Raw genomic sequence first — 12,740 nt, 5'->3', positions numbered from 1 at the left:
GGCATCAGCTGATCTCAGATTTCTTTTAGGAAGATAAGGTGTGATCAGAGGTGAAGATATTTCGGGCCTTTATGATTGAGAATCTTGCGACAATAGCACATGGCTTTGAAATATACCCAATGCCTTAACGGAAGCCAGAGCACCATTGGTAGAGCTGGGGCTGATGGTGAGTGTCTAGGCAGATGAAATAGCAGCCAAGCTGCCATATTCTGCACCCACTGTCGTCTTCTTCATCATGTCTGTGACACTCCGAGATACAGAACAATGCAGTAATACAGTCTAAACATGATTAAAGACTTGACCACTGTCTTTCTGGCAGCTTCTGGCAGGAAGACAAGATGTTTTTAAGGTATTTAAGATCCCAACACATTGCCCTGCAAGACTCGTAATTGCTGTACGTGCCCTAATGTATCTTTTCAATGCATTCCTTTTTCAAGCAAGCCAATACAACCACTTCCCAGAAGGAAAGCGTTGTTGGACTAATGTTGTACTTTAAGTCCAAATCTTTCCCTACAGTTGCTCAGACTGGAGTTGGAATAGTAAATACTATTCCAAATTCCAGTGCTTTCCCGAAGGCAAATCATGGTAACGACTTGGGTGGAAAAGGAATGCATTTTAAACATGAATTCATGGTTCAGATTACTATGTGCATATTTCCCACATACAAACATGCAGCAGAGAGAGCTTTACTAAAACATGCTATTATGTGAGTTAGAGGATAGAGGATAATGAAGATAACCTGGGAATTGAGGAGTCTTTGGACATTCTGCAATTTATATTTTGTACACTTCTGGTTTATTGACCCACCTTATTTCACATCCTTCTCACTTACCTCGTCAGTATTTTTATAGCGTAATGCAATTTTCTTGAGGAGCTGAGAGATTTGGATGTGGATGGTCTCTTCTTCAACACCAGAATCAGGATCCATGTGACTAGTGCCCTGTGAAAATGTGGAAAAGCAAGAGAAGTAAAGTAACATATATTTTCACATCATTTTCACTGTGTTTTCTCTCCTCATGGAGGTTCAAGAGATTTGAGAGTGAAAACATCACAATTTTCAAATCAAGGTTGTAAGCACAGCGAGAACCTCTTGGCTTGAATTCAAATGTGAAATTAAAACCACTAGCCACAAACATGTAAATAAAAATGTATAAATGAGGTTATGCACCCATGCTCCGCTCTACAGAGAATAAACGTATATGGTCATTTGGCGGAGAAGTGTATAGCATTCATATACAGTCAAAATTCCAGTGGACTCACTTATAATATGTAAGGTTCTGATGCACTGGGCACTACATCTGATACATTGCACCTCTGGCACCACAAGGTAGTCTCTCTTGCTCACTACAAAGATTGTGATGCCCCATGAGCCCTCCCCTTGCTGCTTGATGGGGAAGTATGTGCTACATTATGGTACTTCTTACACTCAATAAGACAAAACCAGGAACTGCATTTTTGGGAGGCAGTGTTGATATGAAATACTGATTTGAAGTATGTTTGTGCTACTTTGTGTAGGATTTGGTAGTTTGCCCTGTTAGGCATTTCAACGATAAAGCGGGGTATGTAACAGAAAGGAGCCCACTTGATAATGTGTTATCAGTGAAAAACACAGCTTATCAGTGCATTCGCTGAATGCCCATGTGCCTTGTTGCCCAATCACCCAAGAAATTTCCCAGTTAGCCCCGGCAAAGTCTAAAGGCCAGTTGTCTCACATAGGCTGGATTGTGTGGTAGGCCTATGTACTGCATGGGAGCACTGCTGTTGAGACGTGTATGGAGCTAGTCCCATTCTCACAGTGTCTGAGCATCTTATTTCTTTGCACTCATGCCAGTCAACATGTGCATCTGGTTACTAAGATGGGATCTAGGTATTCAAGCACCATTGTTACAATGCGATGCAACATAAGGACAGGCCTCTGGCCTGTGGTAAAAAAAACTATGGACAGTGTCTGGCTCATCTATTAGTTGAGCTTAATGGGAACCCAAGAGTAAGACTAAGCATGGACTGCTGACACTCTGGATTATGGTCAGGCCCCAAGGAGATGGATACCAGACGTCATCAGTGGTGCCCAATCCTCACACATATTACTGAGCATGGACTTGAGTTGTGCATCTTGGTACAACTACTCTGTAACATGGATGCATTGGCCAAGCATGAGGAAGTCCTACCTGGTTCACAGTGATCAAGAAGGTCATGGCACCCCTGCTGTTATGGAGGAATTGGTGAGACCATAAACCACTGTGGCCTACTCTCCCAGAGACACTGACAAAGCCAAGAATACTGCAGTTTTCAGACACCATGCCACCTGCCATTGCCCATGCTGCCACATATCACCTGCAGCCCCACAAGCACCAGTGAAGAGCACTTATCCAACACCCATTCCTGGCCCCTAGTCAGATGACAGGTGTTTCCTCCAGCTACTAGAGATAGGATCAAATTGTAAGTGCCCAAAGGACTTGAGATGGTCCAAGAAAAGCGAAGAAATAGAAGAAGTGCCCAATACAAAATCATACATGAGGCCTGTGGAAGAGGAGGGCAATGAAGGAGAAAGAGAATAACTGAAGGATATTATCAGACCACTTTCTGAAACTCGTTGTTCACAACAGTGGATGATTTTGCACAACATAAGAGCAGGATAAAAGTTATAAAATTGCCAGAAGTGCCACAGTCTGAATCAAACCAGCTGCAATAGTTAAACTTCGGGACAACGACTCCACTTGCATTTGACATCACTAACTCAGACCCCACAATAGTAAGGGTACACTAGGTTAAACTTTTCACAATAATGGAAAAACCATAGATTGGGTGTACTGGAAGAATGACTCTTGAAGTGAAAGCTATAAGTAAATTCACTTGAGTGGTTTGGTTCACATCATAGGCACCCTGGAATAACAAGACATGAAGAAAAGGCATGTACAGTGTTGGCACTGATGGGCAGCTGCTGAATTTCAGGTGCAAATGTAAGCAGACAAATGGATAAGGGACACCTATAAAAGTAACGGAGGGAGAAAGACGCACTGGAGTGCAAGTAGGGAACATCAAGCTCAAATGAAGAACATAGAATGTCAAGGTGAGACTATGGGAACTAATGAGAGGGACATGAGGTCTATATTCCACCACCAGGGGCAAATATGTGACACTGCCGATGTATATTATATGGCAAAGTAACTACATTGGGGCACAAGGGGGCTAAAAGGTCCACTTATTTCTTGTGTGCTGACTACTGTTGCTGTTCCCTAACACATTCAACTACCCAAATATGTACATCTGCCACTTACCTGCTCTTTGATAAGGAGGCTGGTTTTTTTAAGCACATAATCCATCACAGCTCTTCCATTCACATCATAAAAACCTTTGGCTGTTAAACTGGACATTAAACTTAAAGTGGCAAGAATAACCTGTAATTGAGAAAAAAGGTAAGCATGGTTAGTGAGAAACCCTTTAGGTGTATGAATAGGAGAAAATCACACATTCTAGTGAGAAAGTAGCAAGGGAGTGTGAGAAAAACATGCATTCTCTCCTTCCTTTTGTCCACAGAATAGACAGATATACATTGTTATGTGTGGAAAGCCAGTACCTGGATACAACCTTTTAAAGTATGTTGCAAAAAGGGCTATTATGACACTCTGAGAATGAAACTAGAGTCAATTTAATTAAACTGTTTTTACAGAGTGTCTGACTGAAGTGTGATTGAGGGAATATTCAAATATTCCAGGTGGGCTACACCTTCTATAGGTGCCTGAGATCTGATAAAAGATTAAAAAAAACATTGCAAAATATGCCTAGGTAGGTTACATCCAACAAAAAAGCTCTCAGGACCTGATATTGATTACACAAATGCAAATGAGAATTCAATAGGCTGTGGATCCCACTGCTGAGGGAATTAAAAAAAAAATAGAGTCATCTGTGGGAAGAATGATGGCCGCTGTCTAACTCCACCTGTAAGATTGAGCAGACATCACAACATGGACAGCAGATAACATATGGGTTGCAGTACTTAGAGTTCATTGTCCCACACCTTGTTGTTTGGTTGATCCATATCACTTTCAAGAAGTCGTTTTGGCTCAAGACCGTAAATAGTCACAGTCTCCTGTATCCAGCTATAGTAGTTAAAATTCACATCCCTAACATGGTTCTGCACGCGGTATATTTGCACAATCTGGCCACAATGGCTTCAACTGCCAAAGGATACATCCATGCTTGATTTCTGTGATTCTAACATTCCTAGCAGAGTCCTGTCTCTGATGTTCCTGGTTTAATCTGAAAAATATCTAAGGATAACTTGGTTTATATCGTGCCCTGAGGTTAAAAATGACAAACCCAATACACCTCTCAAAGAGAATCCATTAGAGACAAAGTTATGGCAATACAGCCTTTTGTTCGTTATCAAAAGAAAACAGCTTTGTTGATTTTCCTTTGTGCCTATGTCCTGTGCTTGCTAACATGGTGATTCTGATACGGAGTTACTTGCTTTCTCCATGGCACTGAAGTCAGGCACATTGTGGACATACATGGCATCAAGAAAGTCACATATATTCCAATTTCTACATAAAATACATCTTTTATAACACAATCAGACTTTTCAAACGTGCACATTGAATATTATCCTGTATTATCGATCCACGTTTGGTGAGATTTCGCTGAGACATAGCCCAAATATTATTCTTGGTAGAGACATTTGAAATACCCTACACCACGGTTGTTAAAGATTTGAGGAGATATTAATATTCTGAACTTCAAAACCCCTTATTTGATCATCAACATTCTCCTCCTCAGTGAGGGGTATTACAGATCAACTCAATGTGAAATACAGACTAAATATGTTAACAGCATACACAAACTTTCTTTTAACACACACTTATTAAACAATTAGGGATCAGCAACCTCTGGGATTGGGACTGAAAATAATGCATTGACACAGACTAGGGCAGGAAAACTGGGATATGTCCACTTGGACAGGGAGACAATGGAACACAAGACACACTGAACTGACAGAAATGGCTGGAGGTTGCATGACCCAACACCTCCACTGAAGACTTGCCTTGGAGAAAGTCAACAGATTGTGGTGTGCAAACCACAGCTCTGAGTCCATGTAAGTAGGACTACTGCACTATGCAAAAACTGCATAACTTAATTAGATTGAGTTGCTAATTATGAAAGTGCTTTACCACACGTATAATAGCTTGATGGTACCTTGCGATTGTCATCCTCAAGTACGTGACGGACAGCATCCAGATAAAAGGCTCCTTCTGAATCTATTAAATAAAGCCATACACCAAATGTTCATAACACATATATATTGACTTTGTCTAGTAAGATCAAGATTAATACATAAGTAGTAAAGTTTCCACTATCAACTGTGATTACCACCCTGAGGGTCTTATCTTTCAGTTTTGGTTTGTGAGTCTCTTACTGTGAGCCACATGGGGCTATCAATGCCTTCCTGTTTTGCCGTGCATGTCTGTGTCATCATGTACCACTGAGCGTGTCTGTGTCGACCTGCTCCATATTTTATTTCCCTTTTTGTTCCTGTCCAGTGTCTATGTCAGGATCGGTTTTCACAGTGTCCCTGTCCCATTAATGGCTCACAATGGGAACAATTAACCGAAAAGAAAACAGTGGCACTCCTTTATTTCTTCACCATGATTCACATAATTGAAGTTGATGTAAGCAAGGCTTTATTCATAAATTGCAGTGCTCTACCAGGAAAAGTTGGCAGTTAATGTAGCTGAAGAATATAAAATTGAAGTATTTTGCTTATAGCTGCACCATGTTGGACAAGTAAGGGAGTAAGTTGGGAATACAACTTAGGGCTCCGGATTCTATGACAAGCATTATATCCCTTTAACTATTTTCCCTGCCTAAATTACACACTGCCACCCACCCACTGACAGTCTTACCAGTTTCCGAAAGGAGCTTGCAGAGCAGCTGTAATGTTGTGGCACGGGACTCTGCACCTATCTGCATCAAGCTACTTTCAAAATATTTATGGACCTCACTAGAGTGAGAATGGGCTGAAAGAGTAAAGTGAAAAGAAAAAATAGACATAATTGAAAAATTACACAACATAAAATTATGCAAGAAGGAACTCAACGCTGGGGAGCAGCCCATCAAGGCCATTCTTCAACGCATGTCCAGGAGGTATGTTATCAATGGTCTGCAACATTTAATAATGATCTTACGAGCACACGGTACTCATGTGACCACTATAGCTGTATATAGTAAACTGGGCACCATATTCCAGTAGCACGCCAACCAATGTACTGGGGGGGGGATAAATACTGAAGCAATAGTAGCTTTTAAGACGATCAAGTTACGTGCAGGGCAGTGTACAGAAATTAATGTTACAGAGGACCTGATCCCTAGTAAAGGCCAATATATACTTGCATTATCACAAATATATACATACATACATTTATGACCATCTCACCCAGTGACAGGATAATAGCCGTGGACAACTTGAGTGGCTCTTCTGTTTCATCGGAAACCCCACTTGAGGGTGTGCAGATCTGCCAATAACAAAGCCATAATAAATAATAATAGAAGCTAGGCTATCTGAAAGCCAATCCCATACATCCAGACAGCAAATAACTTCCAGTGGGGGAATGACAGCATAGGAGTTTGTCAGGACTTGTGGGACCATGATCCATACCACGCTACAGAAAAATTAATTGTGTGGAATACAGCATATTCAGGGTGCCCGATATTGGTGGAAGTGCAAATTCTCAGTGACCACTCTAAGATGGATGCCTTAGTTTCCTATGGTTTTTGGATAGTTTGTAGACTCAGAAGTCTGGCGAGATTGCCGAAGGTAGTGGTACTCAATGCTTTTAACAAAGCTGGCACTAGTGGCGGCTATTCAACGTAATCAAGACGAAGGCTGTTGTTACACTTCATCTTGGTTTATCTCTGGGGACGGTAAAGCTGTTCCCCTTTTGCGTCCTACGGTGTCTGGCCAGCATAGTGGGTTGCATGCTTTTCAGAGCAGGCCTTTTTTGCTTCACTTTTTGCCCATTTACGTCCCAGGTCTCTAGTCAGCAGAGTGGGGAGCGAGTGTTTCTGTCGGTGGCTTCATTAGGGCCTTTTTCTGTTCTCACCGCCACTTGCTGTTTCTGCTGTACCAATTCATTTTTTTTCTTTACCGGCATTCAGTTCTCATACTTTGGTCCTCATCAGAGATGCTTGTTTCCCATTCATTCCAGATTCCACGTGCCAGCATTGCTATTTGGAATTTCATGCTTATGGCCGTCAAGTTGTGCACCTGTTTTCAGAGGGCCTTCTTATTTGTGGACTGGAGTCTTGAATGCTTCAAGTTTGGATTGTAAGGATATTCCAGAAATGTTGTGTATTTGGATTATTTGAACTAAATTGTGGGGTAGTTTCTGCACATATTGACTTTAGGAACCTTAGCGGGAAAATACTGATTTTCCTTTGATTCATGGCATTAATCAAATGTATATGATATAGACATATTATTATTAAATATATAGATTTAAGATTGGGTGTACTGTTGTTGGGAAACTCATGAAGAGTCCAGTGTATGTTATATGGTAAAGTCTAACTGGACAATTGAACCTCCGAGATAAGCTTTGTTAGTATTATGTCTCTGTTGTAAACCATTGTTATTGGGTACAGCTTTTTTCTTTCAGGTCTCCATCCTTGGTGTTCCCCCTGGGTCCCATCCCTTCCCTTTCCCTGTCACTCTGTTCCTCTGTTACCTATTATCAGAGCCAGAGCTGCCGAGAGGCAGACTTATGGGTGGTTCTTGCAGAGGAACTCTCAACACTGACAGATTTATATCCATTGTCTTCTTTCTTTGCATCCTAGAAGCAAATTGGTTCATATAGGATTTTTATGGATTATAATTTAATATTTTATGCAAGAGAGTTCCCAAATGTTGCCCTTTAAAAACACTCCTACTATAAATTGGATTAAGGTAGAAACTTTATTTGTTACAATATGTTACACAGGAAATATCTGTCGCCTCCCACTGAAATACTTTGTTTGTCCTCATGTATATACTTACCAGGTGATGCAAGACGGCAAGCACGGTTGGCACAGTTCCATTCAGCGCTCTGCAACTCTTAGTAACAGCTGCCTTGATGCATAACTCAAGGGTCTGCAAGGAGATAAGAAAATTGAGATGAGGCCAAAGGGCAGTTTGTGCAAATGATGATGGTCAGTGGTGAATTACAAACTTCAAAGTGTAAATTCTGTCTGAATGCAAGAGTGGGTTGGTGTGCGAATGAGCTCTTTTGTGTACTAATTCTAAATACATATGACCACAAGTAGATTTTGACAGATGACCGTGCTTATGTCTAATTTTTTCTTTCCTGGTTGTTCTGTTTTCTTGACTCACAGTGCCTTAAGATCTCTCAGATTCACGTAGTGATTTCTGTAGAGGTTATCTGTTGGAGTCAGATGTTGGATTTTAGTCCATCAAGGAACCAGAAGAGAACATGTTCAGCATTTAACAGGGGCATGACCTAACACATGTAGCCTAGACTCACTTGCCATCGTAGGCCCTGTGTTCTTAGCCACTGTTGATGATGGCCCTTGCCATGGTTGTCCTCGTTCTCTTGGTGGTTCTAGTTCTCTTGGTTGTCTGCTACTCCTTCTTCTTATGGCACTGTCTAGATCCTCTTGGCCATCTTAGTCCCTTCCTTCATGGCCTTGGTCTTCCTGCTCCTGGTCTTGGTCTTAATGGTACCCATCAGTTTTGTTGATCTCTCTTTCCTTTTCAAATCATCATTCTGCATTTGCTTTTCCTGTCCCTAGTTCTCCTGATGCGTGTCCCGTTGTGATTCCCTTGATAGTTGTATCCTCTTGGTGGACTTGGTAATCCTAGTGTTCCTGATCTTCCTGGTTGCCCTGGTCCCTCTACTCCTCTTGGTCATTCTCCTCTTCCTGGTCTTCCACCTATAGGTTTTCCTCTTCATGCTCCTGGTTTAAAAGGTCTTCCTTTTCATAGTTCTCCTAATCTTCGTATTGATTTTCATGTTCTCCTTTTTCTAGGTCTCTTCCTCCTGATCATCCTCTTATTCTTCTTTCCCTTCTGTCAACTCATATTTTCCTCAAAATCATCCTACTAGGCTTCATCTACATATTCTTGGTCCTGGTCTCTAGGTATTGGTCATTGGCCATAAGTAGCCCTTATCCTCCTGAGATCCTACTTCTGTTAAAAGGATTATCTTTACCATGGTGCTTATTGCTGTGTCCCTCCTAGTTGTTCTTCTGGTGCTCTTGCCCTGGTGTTCTCCAATCTTTTCATTCTTCTGGTCCCAGTCCTGCTGGTCCTCATGATCTTCATTGTCCTTATGTTCATGGTCCAGCTAATCTTGGTCATCCTCTTCCAAGGTCCTCTGGATCCTCTGGTGCTGTTACTCCTAGCAATCCTGGTGTTGGCCTTCAGGTTTTTCATGGTGGTCATGGTGGTGGCTGCTGTTCTGGACCTCCTAGCCTCCGCTTTCTCTTCATGGTCTTCTTCCTCTTACTGGTCTCCCTCCTCCTGGTTTTCCTCCTTATTTTCCTAGTCCTCTTAGAAATCCTTTTCCTATTCTTCCTGGTCTTGATCCTCTTGGTTTTCCTAGTTCTTGGACATGGTATTGGTCCCCTGTTGGTTTAAGTTTTCCAAATCCTCTGGTGGTCCTGGAGTTTCTAAACTTCTTGGCTGTCCTGGACCCTCACCTCCCCTTCTACTCATCCTCATGGCCATCTTCCTCCTCCTCATTCTGTGTAGGGTCTTCACAGTGGTGTAGGTTCTCCATGTTGACCTGCCCATCTTCTTCCTTCTTGTTCTGGTGGTACTGGTCCTCCTGATGACCCTCCCTTTCCACTTGCACATCCTTCTTCTCCATTCCATTCCATTCCAAAGTAGCTTTATTCGAAGTATACTCATAAAAGCACAAAACAAACAACATTTAGATACAGTTAAAAATGCCTTGGCTGGATAGTTTAAAATGTTTGATAAAACTTAGATCTCAGAGCAAATGGACGAGATAAAAGTTACACCCAGTTAAAATAATCAATCACATGCAGTGGCCAGGCTAGGGAAGTTCAAATTAATGCTCACTAAAGAATTACCCAGATTTAGGTTTCAGCCTTATAGCCCACGACCATCCTAGGTATTTGGCTACCGCTATTGTGATAAATGGTAAAGTGTTGGTGCGCATAAGCCTTTACGCTTCGGCACTCCTAAATGTGCAAAGTAGGTTGCACACTGGAGCCAGCCAAACTCGCCTAGGGAGTGCATAGGCGGGACAGGCAAAAAGCACGTGGGCAACTGTTTCGCTATGACTCCCACAGTCAGGACAGATGTTATCACTTGTGGGAGTCCACCTGGACATAAGGGACTTTAAAGGTAAGGAGCCTGCCCTGAGTTGGAAGTAAAGCTTCCTATCTCTCGGCCTGGTGATATTATCCCAATAGGATTCTAATCTGGGTGTGAGTTTTGTTTCTAAGAAGATTCCCACCATAGAAGATGAGTCAGAGTTACTCCAAGCATTAAAAGCAGCCCACTCCCAATGCTTTTCTTTTAGGATGTTTTCAGAGGGAAAAGAAGCCTCTAATGGGTTCTCCCATAGCATTCTCATTGCCAGGCCAATCAGGCTATTCCTAACACCTCTTAACCAACCGATTTTGTGGAAGGCATCAGATTTATGATGAGAGTTCAGATGTCGTTCACAACCTGCACCAATATAAAATCGGACGCAACTTGGGGACATCAATAATAGCTTTCCTACCCAAATCATATCTAAGTGGCTTAAGAGGGGTGCTTTGTGGGAGATTGGTAATGCTACGGAGGAACTTATTTTCAGAAAGAGTTAAAGGAGCTGCTTTCTCAAACCCCCATAATTTGGCACCATAAAGCGCGGAGCTAACAGCTTTAGATTCATTAACTTGGAGGACTGGTCTAATTGGTTTTGTTAGAGACCTTTTATGCTCCAGACTTAAAGCTCCCGTAACTTGTCGATGTTTCAGGGCTGCTATCTATATGGCAGTCCCACTTAAGGTTCTTCTTTAACTGTATACCCAAATAGGTAAAAGCCCTGACCAGTTCAAGTGTTTGTTTATTCATAAAAACCCTCCCCTTAAAACTTCGATGCGGATTAAAAGCCATTAATTTCATTTTTGACACATTCACTTCCAGGCCTCGAGCAGCACAAAAATCTTCAAAAATTGATAGAGCTCGCTGGAGGCCATTAGGAGTCTTGGAAATAATTAATGTGTCATCTGCAAACATTAAAGTCGGAATTTTTACACCTGCTAGAGAAGGGGCATCTGTATTCACTGGCAACAAACGGTCCACTATTCCATTAATATACAAAGAGAATAACGTTGGTGCCATGGCACAGCCTTGCCGTACCCCTCGTTCAACCAGAACTTGGTGGTGACCCTACCCTGCCCACCCCAGCGGATTCTAGCATGATTGCTCACGTGTAGCCTCATTACGAAGGTTAGGATGTTGTCCGAAAGTCCTAATTCCCTCAACGTCACCCATTACCGGGAACGGGGGACAAGGTCAAAAGCTGAACGTAGATCAACAAAGGAAGCGTAAAGGCTGCCCTTGCCCAATGTCACAGTCTTCCACTATAAAAGAATAAAATGAATGACTTGATCAATGGTGCTAGTGTATTTACGGAAACCCTCTTGGAAAGGGGACAATATACAATTCTCTTCAATCCAGTCTAAGATATTGTTCAGGATCAACCTCCCAACTACCTTCTGAATCGTATCTATCAAGCTGATAGGTCTGTAATTCCCCGGTTGAGTTTTATCTCCTTTTGTATATACTGGAATTATCACGGCCCCTTTCCAGGAAACCGGGATCGGGCACCCTGGGCTGTTGCATTTGCCATCAACAAGATGTATCTACCCCATCGTATTTTGTCGTAGAGGAACACATCCGCAGGGACACCATCGGGTCCTGGCGCTCTACCTCCAGCAACTGCACTAAGAGCTGCTCAAACTTCTTTGTCATTAATAGCCTCATCAGTATAAAAAACATAACTAACTTCTTCCATTTGATCATCTAAAGGGTTACGCGCATATTGGGGCCTAAAGTAATTAACCCATCCTTCATGAGAGACATGACTTAGGGGATGATCAGGTTGACCCCCTCTGCCTCACTTAATGATATTCCAGAATAATTTGGTATTATTTTGCAAACTAGATTCTTTTAGGTCCTGCCATCTAAGCTCATCCCATAGGCACTTGGCTTTATGGATAGCTTTTATGTATTCATATCTTGCAGTACGGACAGTACCCATTTCCCCAACCCTGATAGCATTGCCAAGGGCAATTCTTGCTTGCATAAATTCATTGTTATATCACCGAAAGGGTTTGGAGTCAGCTAGTTTCTGGCTTCTATGGCGCTTAATAAAGTGGCTACTTGTACATCTTCTCCTCTTTGGCCTCCTGGTTCTGGTCCTTCTGGTCTACTTCATTCTACTTATTCTCCTGGTTTTACTGATCCTCCTCTTTGTCTTGGGCATGCTGGGCCTTATGTCCTTGGGGTCTCAGTCATCCTGGTCGACTGTGGTTTTTGGCTGCCTGATCCTCCAGGTTTTTCCCATGGTCCTCCTGCTATTGCTTTCTCGTCATTATCTTGGAAATCCAGTTCCTTGTGTTCCTAATCCTGCTAGTGATCTTGGTCCTCCTCCTGCTCCTCCATTCAGTTGTACTGAACTTTTTGGAGAGTCTTGTTCCCTTGTCCTCCTCTTCTGTTTGACCTCCCTTTC

At 42.2% G+C, this 12,740-nt stretch overlaps 1 protein-coding gene across 1 annotated transcript in view; it reads right to left on the bottom strand.

The window, feature by feature from the left end:
• LOC144798101 (maestro heat-like repeat-containing protein family member 2A) overlaps nucleotides 1-12,740 on the bottom strand; it is a 60,320-nt gene that overhangs the window by 43,943 nt on the left and 3,637 nt on the right. The window contains exons 2-7 of the mRNA XM_078668864.1: nucleotides 8,027-8,119; nucleotides 6,431-6,509; nucleotides 5,901-6,014; nucleotides 5,194-5,255; nucleotides 3,279-3,398; nucleotides 833-940 (exon numbers count right to left, since the gene is read on the bottom strand). Coding sequence (XP_078524990.1) covers nucleotides 833-940; nucleotides 3,279-3,398; nucleotides 5,194-5,255; nucleotides 5,901-6,014; nucleotides 6,431-6,509; nucleotides 8,027-8,119 — 576 coding nt within the window. The remainder of the gene's footprint in view (nucleotides 1-832; nucleotides 941-3,278; nucleotides 3,399-5,193; nucleotides 5,256-5,900; nucleotides 6,015-6,430; nucleotides 6,510-8,026; nucleotides 8,120-12,740) is intronic.

Source organism: Lissotriton helveticus, chromosome 12 (assembly GCF_964261635.1).
Source record: "Lissotriton helveticus chromosome 12, aLisHel1.1, whole genome shotgun sequence".
In the NCBI taxonomy this organism is placed as follows: domain Eukaryota; kingdom Metazoa; phylum Chordata; class Amphibia; order Caudata; family Salamandridae; genus Lissotriton; species Lissotriton helveticus.
Note: the sequence above shows the minus strand (reverse complement) of the source record. Positions and strands in the feature narration are given on the sequence as shown.